This window comes from Solanum stenotomum, chromosome 2 (assembly GCF_019186545.1).
Source record: "Solanum stenotomum isolate F172 chromosome 2, ASM1918654v1, whole genome shotgun sequence".
Lineage (NCBI taxonomy): Eukaryota > Viridiplantae > Streptophyta > Magnoliopsida > Solanales > Solanaceae > Solanum > Solanum stenotomum.
In genome coordinates this window covers 50,164,691-50,176,796 of record NC_064283.1, presented here as the reverse complement: position 1 = coordinate 50,176,796, position 12,106 = coordinate 50,164,691, and the positions used below count along the sequence as shown (strand labels likewise).

Below are 12,106 nucleotides of genomic sequence, written 5' to 3'. Positions count from 1 at the left end.
TTTCAGCATATTTTCTTGTCTTGGGAACTCAGTTTAGTAAGATCTCAGTTTCTAGTGCTTAGTGGTAGGGATTGCAGCTTCTTCCCTCCATACTCAGCTTGTTTAGACTTCATTTGAAGACGAATGTTCCCAAGGGGGAGATAATGTAACACCTCGGATTAGAGAAAATAGAAAAAATTGCAGCTTTCTAGTCCTAGTGCAAGAACCACGAAAGCCACTGACGGTTCGTGGTCTGACACACAGTCTGTAGGTGGGGTCCGTCGTTAAGGACCAAATATTTGTGGTTGCTGTTCCCACCCACTATCGAGCAGTATGGTCCGTGGTTGGACCTACAGACCGCAGGTGAGGGTCAGCAACCAGTTAGAGGGAAATTGTTGTTGGGTCAACTTCTAATGGTCATAACCTTTAGCACAATAAGAATTAGGTGGCCGCTGACCTACCAAATATAGATAATTGAATCGTCTTTCCAAAGCCACTGAGCTTGCAAAATCATATCTCCGAGTAAAAAGTTAGGCTCGTTTTAGTGAAACCTTGTCGAAAAGACTTTACCGATGACCCTACCTACGGTTGGTAGTTCGACCTGTGGCCGATAGGTACCTCTGTGGGTGGCCTTCTACACCTTTTAAGTGAAGTTTATTTAGGTGTTTTTCCTATTCGTTTGGCATTTAAACTTCGTAGTTTTATGCCTAAGCAATGGCGTTTTACTCAGTCTAAACTTTATGACATAGTCAGACTTACCTAGAACCCTCATTCACCTAAAATCTTCCAAACTCGGAGTAAAAACAAGAGGAAAAGTCAACAAAAACTCCAAAGAACAAGCAGCAATGTTCTTCAAGGTTTCAGACCCGAAATCGAAGGATTTCTCCGTAGATTTCATCACCAGGTATGTGGGATTTCACTACTGAGTTCCTTTCACCAATTATGTCCTTGGAATTTAGTCACATTCTTGATTATCTATATCATGATTAAACTTAGGGTTACTAGAACTTCAGATAATTGTTATGAATTAGTTGTTAGAGTAATCCTAATCAGGGTATTATGTTATCATAACCATGTTGCTTAATCCTTGCATGAAATTGAGAACCCTAGTTGTGTTGATTCTTTTAGTTCATGAATTACACTTGCTAGGTCATTTATACAGATATACATGCATCAGTTTTCAAAAGTTTGATTATCAGTACTTAATGTTGCATTTTCAGTTAGCATGTTAGAATCTTGAGCTATTAAGTTTATTTCAGATATGTTGTATTGTACACATTCTAATTGGGAGTAGGCTTAATACTGAGTTGGAATAGCATCAATCACCCTCATAGTCCCAGAGCTCCGTACCCCCGTAGGTTTATCACTCTCCTTTATTGGGCATCAACTTTAGTGATCACGCCATTCATGCCTTTATACCCATCGCAAGGTATATTGGGTCCTCTTGATGGGGCATATACATCGGAATCCACATTTAGCTCAGGTGGTTTATGTCGATTAATAGTAGCTGCCACAGTCAGACATCAGTGCATTTGACCAGGTCTATAGTTATATTTCAGTATTCAATCTCAGTATGTCATGTTCAAGATTAGTACTTGGTCATTGCAATTTAGCTTAGTCTTCGGTATATTTCAACACTTACATTCAATTCAGACTATGTTATTGCTCAGTATGCTTTGTACAATTATGTATTTTACTCAGCTATACTATGTATCCTGCATGCTCAGTACATTCCAAGTACTGACGCATCCTCTGCGTTACATCCTTTCATGATGTAGGTTCGGGTACTCAGCATCCAAATCACATATAGACAGGTTCTTGATCTCCAGTTCAACAACTTCAGTGGTGAGTCCTCATATTTCGAGGACAATAGACATGCATTACACTTTAGTTTTTTTATTCACCAGTTTTACTAGAGTTAGATTGGGGCATGTCCCAGCAACTTTAGTCAGTCAGAGGCTTTTTTAGACAAAGAACTAGATTCAGTTTTAGTTTTGAGTTTAATTCTCCAGTTTTTATAAAACTCAAAGTCTTTTATATATTCAGATTAGTATTGGGTGTTCCCCACTTATAGGTATCATTGTTTAAGCTTCCAAATAGTATATTTATTCATTAATATTTTAGTATGATTAGTATATGGGTCAGGGTTAACTTGGGGTCACTCATGATCCTATGTCCTGTGTTTACGTCTAGGGGGTACCCTCGGAGCGTGACAGGTAAATATTTTCATATATTTTGATTGATTTCTTTCTTGATCCTCATTCATAACTGTAAAATCGTCATTTATTTTTTATTGGTTGTATTGATTTTCTTCATTGATCCTTATTCATAACGGTAATGATTGTCATTTAGTTTAATTAATATTGTTTTGATTTCTTTCTTAATCCTTTTGTTCCAATGTCTTGTATGAATACCGTATTCATTATTTTAATAAAATCATTTCTTTGCCCGAATTTAAATCTATACAAATTGGTAACCATCAATATGTTGGCTAGAAATTCCTACTTGTTACATAAAATTCAACTACTTTCATCAGAAAGATCTGAATTATGGCGTGAAATACAACTAATTATGGATACTTTCAACTATTTTGTCTATGGTAGACCATGTGGTTATTGGAGCAATTTTATGGTCTCATAAGTGACAGTATGTTCTACCTTTTGATACAAAGAGAGTAGATGATATACTGATGGGCTGTTTTGAGTTTATTGATCATTGTGTTCTCCTCAACTGATCATAGTGATGGTGCACCAAGATCAATAAACTCAGGAAGGTCAATTAGTATAGCCTCTTCTCTCTTTGTATCAAAAGCTATAACACTACTATCACTTATCAGCCAATACTTGTGCCAATAAACAGGTGGATTACTAAAGGAAATAGAGTTGAAAGTATTGCTTATCAGTTGGATTTCACGTCAAAAAATGATCATGATGTAGAGGATCAAGATGTAGTGGGAATTATCAATGCTATGCTGCTTGGACCTGATATCAAATATATACAACCATCGAGACTCGATCATCAATGAGTTATGTGATAAACAAGCTACTAAGGTTGAGGATACAACAAATTTGTATGCGGAATATGGATTGAGAGGATTTAACCAGTAGAACCAATTGAACAGTACTCTAATTCTTTCCTTGGATGGCTGTTGTTTAGTTTTCTTAACTCCCAATATATATAAGTGGGTGCAAAAACACTTTGTTTATTATTTGTGTATGTTTATATTTTTATTAATGCATGATTCACATATTATATTTCCGTACAAATCGTAGCTACAATTATCCTCAACCCCCCGAAAAAAAATAGACGAGGATGTAGGCATTTATGACTATCTTCGAACTATGTTAAAGTAATACAAATTTTTCAATACACGTTTACACAAGTTGTGTTCTGTTGGTGATCGGAGGATTGTCAAGTTGATATAAGGATTCCAAAAGATCCATCCCCACCGATGTGAGAAAAGAAGACCATGCAAGGGTAATTTATTCGGGATAAAAAATATAGCAACTCCAGTATATCCTATTCTGAATCAGTGAACTTACAGAGAAACTATGGGGAGTTGACTCTTGATTAAGAAAAAGATTAGTTGTTTTGTCCTTACCTTGTACCAGAAGTTTGTGACTTTTTCGAGAGATGAATAATTTAACGAATGTTTTAAAGAAAAGATTAGGTGGATCAAGCTCCAAAGTCAGAATCAATCTTGAAGAAAATTGCTAACAAAATATTTTGTTCTCAATGTCATTAGAAGCTTGTTACATAATTGTGCATCTTATACCACACATTGGTGCTCCAAATCTCTAATACTAAAATCAACATTTCTGAGAGGTATCATCTTTTGGTTCTTTTCATTTTCCAAAATGGAATATCCGTAGCGATTTTTAACTTCCACACCTTTGTGTCTATCCATACTATGTTTCATGTGTTTATATTCTTATTTTCTCTCTAACATGCTGCATCAGCTGGCGATGAAACTGACAAACCTGCCTTTGATTCAAATCCCAAATAACTGATGACCCATCAAAAGTTTTCGTCTCTTGGAATAATTTTTTTCATTTCTATAATTGGATTGGAGTAAAATGTGGCCTAAGACACGAAAGAGTCATCCGTTTGAAATTTGTTTTGATTGATTGTATTGATTTCTTTCTTGATCCTTATTCATAATGGTAAAGATTGTCATTTGTTTTGATTAATTTTATTGATTTTCTTTGTTGATCCTTATTCATAATCGTAAAGATGGTCATTTAGTTTATTTAATAATTGAATCAATTTCTTTCCTAATCCTTTTGTTCCAATGTCTTGTATAAATACCATATTCATTATTTTAATAAAATCATTTCTTTGCCCAAATTTAAATCTATACAAATTGGTAACCATCAATATGTTGGCTGGAAATTCAAACTTGTTATATAAAATTCACCTACTTTCATCAGAACAATCTGAATTATGGCATGAAATCCAACTGATTGGTAGTCCACGTGTTTATTGGAGCAATTTTATAGTATCATAAGTGACAGTATGTTCTACCTTTTGAAACAGAGAGAGTAGATGATATACTGATTGACTGTTTGAGTTTATCGATCATTGTGTTTCGCTCTATGGTAAATTTTGATTGGTCGTGGTTTATGCAAAGTGATGCACATGAAGATCAATAAACTAAAGATGGTCAATTAGTATAACCTCTTCTTTCTTTGTATCAAAAGCTACAACACTACTATCATATATGAGGCAATAATTGCGCCAATAAACAGGAAGACTAAAGGGCATAGAGTTGAAAGTATTGCTTATCAGTTGGATTTCAAGATGTACAATGCATGAGGTTGAGATACCATATGCTTGGACCTCATGTTAGTATTAACTAATGTGAGAAAACAAAAATAAGATCAAATAGGACTTGTCATTGACTTGTAATGTAGGCTTAGGGAAATGTAGGATATTCATTTGGGATAAAGTGACTATTTCCTCCTTAAAATTTGCACAATGCTCTCAATATTTTTCATTTCGCATTTAATCTTTGTTTTCTTGAAAGCTTCTCCTCATTTATTTTCTTCTCTTTATTTTTCTCATTTTCTCTCCTATTTGTTGGAGATTCTTTCATTTTTTTACTCTAGCTTTTCTTTGTCATTTTTTTTGAACTTGCACATATTTGGCCTTTTCACTTTGTTTTCCAATTTAGATCTTTGACGCTGTGTAGTTAATTGATAGTGCGCTCGGGGAGGTGGGACCAATGAATAGTGCATTTATGCACTCAAAAAGATATATGCCATAATATTGTTATTCAAAGAAAAAAGTTTCAGGCTCGAAATGGGAGTTCTATCGATAACATGTCAATAGGTAGGCTTGAAAGGCACAATCTGATAAAAAAATCCTATAATCTTTTCTCAAGTTAAATGTTGCTCGAAATTTCACTTCAACCATCATTTGGGCCATGTTCTAGATCAACAAAGTCATGTCATTGAATTATATATATAAATCTCACCACAAAATACACATGAAACATGAGTTCGAATTTGATTTAGCCTTAACTTTAAGCAAAATAGTTTCTCAAGTATTACATCAAGATATAAGTAGATACCAAAAGAAGTTGATAGGTCACAATAAAGTTGTCCTATCTTGCCAAATAGTTTAACACTTTGTTTCTTTCTTTTCTTATGCACATTCCTAAACATGTTGGTACCAACCAAGTCAAATTTTCTAAATTAATTTTTTTTCTTGGAGAAATGTCGTACCCGAAACTGATTTTTCATATTTTTTTTTAAATAAGGAAGAAAAACAATTTTATTTGAAATTTAAATTATTTTTTAAAAAATAATAATAATTTGCCCCAGTTTTTGTGACGAGGACTTCCTAAATTTTTCTTTAGTTGGACCGAACCTCAAAATAAGGTTGCCTATGTATCTTGTCAAAGTAAGAATCAGGTCAAATGTAGTTCAGAATATATGAAGTAAAAATCTTTTTTTTGTTTTATCTTTTCAGAAGAACAAATCCTATATTTCTTTAGAAAGGATAAATAAATTGTTTCATTTTTTTTAATTTTTAAACAAGGATTAAAACCCTTTTTAAAAAAAAAATTATATATGGATCATCGAACCCGAGAAGGGTTGCCTACGTATCTCATCAAGGTGAGAATCAGGTGTGAGTAGTTCGTCCAGATTGGACAGTTAAAAAAAATTTATGATATTGAAACTTGAGTTGACAAATGCATTATTTTTAAAGACTTTCTAAACGAATGCATTTTTCATGTAGCACATAAATGGATCTAAGTGGTCAAGCAAGAGAGGGATATTTGTCCTAGATGGACCCAACTCTTGTTTCGAGTCTCACTAAGTCAAAAATTCAAATGATGAAAATAACCGGACCCTACTAGTGATAACCCTGTCTGTGTTCCACTTTTACTAGTTTTAAACGTGAAGGAGATAGGTATCTTGACTGGCTTACCCGAGTGGATAACTCGAGCCAGGGAGGGGCAATTTATCGGTAGCAGTGCTTTTCCACCAGGGTTACAATTTTGGAAATGCAGGTCGAAACTACTCAAGGGAAGGATAGTATGATAGGCCAGCAAACAGATATGCGGGAAACTGGTAGAACAAAGATGGGTACAAAAATGATCGCAGTGGTGTCTATATGCCCCTATGTAATAGAGACTGGGCAAGTGGTAGTTCCAGCGGGTCTAAGCTGGAAGACATGTTAGCCATGGTGCTCCAAAAAGTTGAATCAACTGATGCAGGGGTAAAGGAGATGAAAGGTCATTTCTCCAGTATGAGTCAACTGGTAGACTCTCATACCACCGCCATCAAGCAAATTGAGGAGCAGTTAGGGCAACTTTCAACCTCATTAAATCAGAGGAAGAATGGGTCACTACCAAGTAACACGATCCAAAACCCTAAGAAGGACATGCATTGCATTGCTATCGCCACCAGGAGTGGTAAGATCCTTACTGACCTAGTTTATGCAGGTACTAAAAATGAGCAGGTGCTGGAGCAAGATGGAAGAGAGAGGATAAAGTTGAACAAGTAGATTACTTGGAGGATGCTCAACCAATAGCCAAACCAGTAGGAACAAAAGAAAAAGAGGTTGAGGGAACTATGCCTCTACAATAGATCCCAAGATCACCTCCTCTTTTCCCTTTGAAACGATCCCAAAAATGCCCGAAAATGTGCTTCGGAAACACCTATAATTGTAATTTCCATATATCTCAAAATCCATGCATGATTTCGGAAATTCGACTTCATATTCTTATTCAGGGGGTAAAATTGAGTGGGAAATGGGTCTAACCCGAATTTTAGAGCAACCGTATCAAAATTCAAAAATCGCAAAAAAATGCGATTTTCAGGGTCAACTTTAAAGGGGCATATCTCTTACCACACAAGGAACTGGAAGGGCCGCTACCTATTAAATTAAATCCCTTCGAGTTAGCTTTCCAATGCAATTGGTTTCACCTCATTCCGAGTTAGGATGAAGGAGTTATGATCATTTTCGTAAAACCTGTCGGAGCAGAATTTCAATTTCCAGTAGCTAAAGTTACTGTAGCGGCTGGACGTTTTTCTTTTATAAAAAAGAGGATTGTCCCATACTTAGTTATATTTCTTTCTAGCTTCAAAACACTCAAAAACACTCTCTAATCCCTCTCCAAAATTCCACCAAGATCTTCAACCAAATTCAAACATCTCAAGTTCTAATTCCGGATTCAAGACTCAATCTCAAGCATCAATTCTCCATTCCAATCTTCATCAAGGATTCTCCAAAGTTGAGGTATGTGGGTTGATTGTGGAAACCTTCCTTTCCACAAGTCCAACCATTTATCCTCTATTTTACTTCAAGTTTATGGGTCCTTATGATCATTTATGAACTCTTGAATTATGGAATTACTACTACACATTCTATTATGGTCTATTTTTGCATATTATCATGAAATGGAATTATTATGTGATGTTTATGGTTTTCATGCTTCCATGATCAAATTATGAAGGTTGATATATATATGTATGTTGTTGGTGGGCTGATTTATATGTATTTCGGAATTGGTTGGACTTAGTACTCTTGAAAGACATGATTTTATCTACATGAACAATAGCCCACCATGTGTTTGATAAAATGTCATTTATAGAATTCATAGGAAATGGAAGGTCCAATGTACATCCTATGAGTCGGATGATTATATAATTATTGAAATGATGATGAAAGGGATACATGTATATGATTTTCTCAATATAGTGTTGTGAGTCGACCAAGCCTAGTACGGGGGGTAGTAGGCCCGTATAACCGTATCGAGGGGTTGGTACCTTGGTTGCCTAGTACGGGGGGTAGTAGGCCCGTATAACCATATCGAGGGGTTTGTACCTTGGTCCCTAGCTCGGGGGGTGGTAGGCCCGGGTAACCACATTGAGGGGTTTGTACCTCTTTCGCCTCTCCAAGGGGGTGGTAGGCCTTGGAAATACTATATTGATGGTCACTCACCACACATGTACTACGTCCCACTAAATATGATTTTTATGTAAGCATCATTATACATATCATTTCTCTAATGTGCTATCTATCGGGTATGATTATGCATTTTTCCTATGATGTCCATCTATTGTAGCATTGCATTGCATCCCATATACTTAGTACATTCAAACGTACTAATGCATACTCTATGCCTACATGATGTCACCATGTAGGGACCGGAGCACCGCTTGACCATCCTCCTCCGCGTGGCTAATACGATTTCCTATCAAGGTTATTGGTGAGTCCTCCATTCCGGGGACGTTGCTCATGATCTTTTGCTATGTATAAGACTTTTCTTTTTAGTTATGTTTTGACTATGAGGGTGAGCCCGGTAGTTTGTCTTGGCCCCCGCTAAGTACTCATGTTTAGAGGTGGTGTTGGACAAGTTGTGTATTATGCTTGAGCTTGACTCATCTATGGTATTTATGTATCATTTCTTCTTCTTTTTTTCTTGCTCCCTTAGTCCCGATTTCCCCTTTGATTATGCTTATTGCTTATGGTCATTTTAATTGCTTCCGCGACCAAGGATATGTAATGATACGCTATAAGGCTTGTTTGGGGTTCCTTCGGGTTCCCCATTCGCCGGTCACGTCTAGGCCCTAGGCTTGGGTCGTGACACCCTTAAAGGCTTAAAAAGAAAGCTGATGATGGGAAATTCGCTAAATTCAACACCACGTTAAGACAACTATCAGTGAATATCCCACTGGTGGAAGCACTAGAGCAGATTCTAGGATATGCCAAGTTCATGAAAGACTTCGTTACAAAGAAGAGAGCTGTAAGTATTGACTTGACTAACCATGTTCATCATTGCAATGCTATTGCTACCAGGTCTCTAGTACAGAAGAATGAGGATCCGGGTGCATTCACCATACCATGCACTATCGAATCAATCAAATTTGGAAAAGCCTTGTGTGATTTAAGGGCCTGTATAAACTTGATGCCATTGGCCATCTACAAGCAACTAGGATTAGGAGTTCCAAAACCCATAACCATGAGGTTGATGATGGCAGATAGGTCAGTGAAGCGACCTGTGGGCATCCTATGTGATGTGCTCGTAAAGGTGGACACGTTCATCTTTCCGGCAGACTTCGTGATCTTAGACTGCGAAGTGGATTTTGAGGTTCCCATTATTTTGGAAAGACCATTTCTGGCCACTAGACGAGCATTGGCAGATGTTTAGCGAGGAGAACTGAAATTCAGACTCAACAAAGAAGAGGTAAAGTTTAATATTTCCAGGTCCATGAAGCAGCCACATGAAATGAATGTGGTGTCTGCGATAGAGGTTTTTTATGAAGAAGAAATGGGAGCAACCATTGAAGAGAGGATGGTTGTCGAAACCTTAACTGCAGTCCTAATGAATTTTGAAGCTGACTTCCGATCTAACTATGTAGAGACCATGAATGCTTTGCAGGGTATGTGAGCACACTCTTATGCACCAAAGAAATTAGACCCGGATTTTAAAAAATAGGCCAAGTCCTCTAGCAAAACCACCCATTGAGGAGCCACTTGTGCTGGAACTGAAACAGTTACCCAGTCACCTGAGTTATGTATTTTTGGGAGCTAACAACAATTTACATGTGATTTTGGCTGTAGATTTGAATGATGAACAGGTTCAAGTTGTGATCAAAGTGTCGATAAGGTACAAAAGGGCCATAGGGTGGACCATTGCTGATATCATCGGGATACCTCCAAGTATATTCACCAATAAGATTCAACTTGAGGAGGACTGCAGCCCAATCATTGAACACCAGCGGAGGCTGAACCCACTTATGCAAGAGGTGGTAAAAAAGGAGATCATCAAGTGGTTAGATGTTGGGGTGGTATACCCCATTTATGATAGTCACTACACTACTAAAAAATTGTCAAAAGACGACGGCCAAAAGCGACGGACTGCGTCACTTTTTTGGTCAAAATTGACGGAAAAGCAACGCAGTCACTTCCGTCGCTTTTTAGCTCGTCGCTTTTCAAAATGCGACGGAAAACGTCATTTTTCAAAAAGCGACGGACTGCGTCGCTTTTAGAGACGGACTGCGTCTCTTTTAGCGACGGACTGAGTCGCTTTTCGACTATTTTTTTTTTTTGAATTCTTTTAAAAAAGCGACGGAGTCCGTCGCTTTATTTTAATTTTCATTTTTTTAAAATTTCTAAAGGGCGACGCAGTCCGTCGCTCTTCTGGAAATTTATTTTTTGAAAATCCCAGAAAAGCGACGGATAAAAGGACACTGTCCGTTGCTTTTCTGGAAATTTTATTTTTAAAAACCCAAAAAAGCGACGGAAAAATCCACGCTGTCCGTCGCTTTTATGGAATTTGTTTTAAAAAAACCTAATAAAGCGACGGAAAAAACCATGCAGTCCGTCTCTTTTCTGGGTTTTTAAAAAAATTAAAACCCAAAAAAGCGACGGACTAAACCATGCTGTCCGTCGCTTTTTCTGCAATATTTTTTACAGTAGCAGATCTCAGTTTCTGCTGCCCACCTGCAAATTCAATTCAATTTAATTCTACACTATTCAACCCAATCAAACACACAATTATAAACAGTCTAAACAAAACATAAAATAACATTCAAAAGTATTTAAATCATACACTAAAGACTTATAAAGTCTTTTAAAATTTGTTTTAAAATTTCAAAAAATTCATAAATATCCAGAGATCTAAACTAGGGAGTGAGATCTACATAATCATCCTTATCACTTTCGTCGTCGGTGTCATCGGTGTCATCGGGAGTCGAAGTAGTAAGTCGACGAGCGAGGTTCATCACTTGTTCTTTGATTTGCTTAACGGTCTCACTCATGCTTTGTTGTTCAGCTACTCTTTTTCGCTCCGACTCTGCTAGTGCCACTGTAAGTTTAGTTATTTGATCCGACATAGCAGCAATCTGAACACCGTCAAGTGCATCAGCTTGACGTGACGATCCAATACCTTCTAAGCCTGACTGAAGGCGTCTAACATCATTGCGAAAGCCTAGACCATAGCATCTACCCTTGTGTGTCCCCCCTACCACTTTTTCTTTCCAAATCTGAGTGGACAGTTCAGGTGTCAATTGAACCGAACTATCTAGATTCTTAACGACGTACTTATAAAAGGCATTCTGCATATTAAATATAAATATTGACATCAATATATATACATATGATAAATATATTCACTATTGATATATATTATTCATATTAAACAACTTACAAAAGTTCGTTCGGCCCTTTCCTCCACCCACACATCCGGATCTGACTCATTTTCTTTCTTCCTGACATGAGTCTTTTTGAAAACCTCTGGTTCAATGGGAGTGCGTCCCAATTCTTTTTCCTATAAATAAAAACAGAGATTTATAACGATATATATGTATCAACTAATTATTTATTTAAAAGTTTGAATTTAAACAACTTTAACTCTTGAACTAGTTTAGTTTTGACTTATACAATACTAAATCCACCAACTAAACCACATTAATTAATTTAACTTATTTAAAAACTTTAACTCTTGAACTAGTTTAGTTTTGACTTAATACAACACTAAATCCACCGACTAAACCACATTAATTAATTTAACTTATTTAAACAACTTTAACTCTTGAACTAATTTAGTTTTGACTTAATACAACACTAAATCCACCAACTAAACCACATTAATTAATTTAACTTATTTAAA

At 36.5% G+C, this 12,106-nt stretch overlaps 1 protein-coding gene across 1 annotated transcript; it reads left to right on the top strand.

Moving 5' to 3' along the window:
- Positions 1-9,208: 9,208 nt before the first annotated feature.
- On the top strand, positions 9,209-9,643 carry LOC125856053 (uncharacterized). The gene has a single exon (XM_049535647.1). It carries the CDS (start codon positions 9,209-9,211, stop codon positions 9,641-9,643), a length of 435 nt encoding a protein of 144 aa, XP_049391604.1.
- The last annotated feature ends 2,463 nt before the right edge of the window (positions 9,644-12,106 follow it).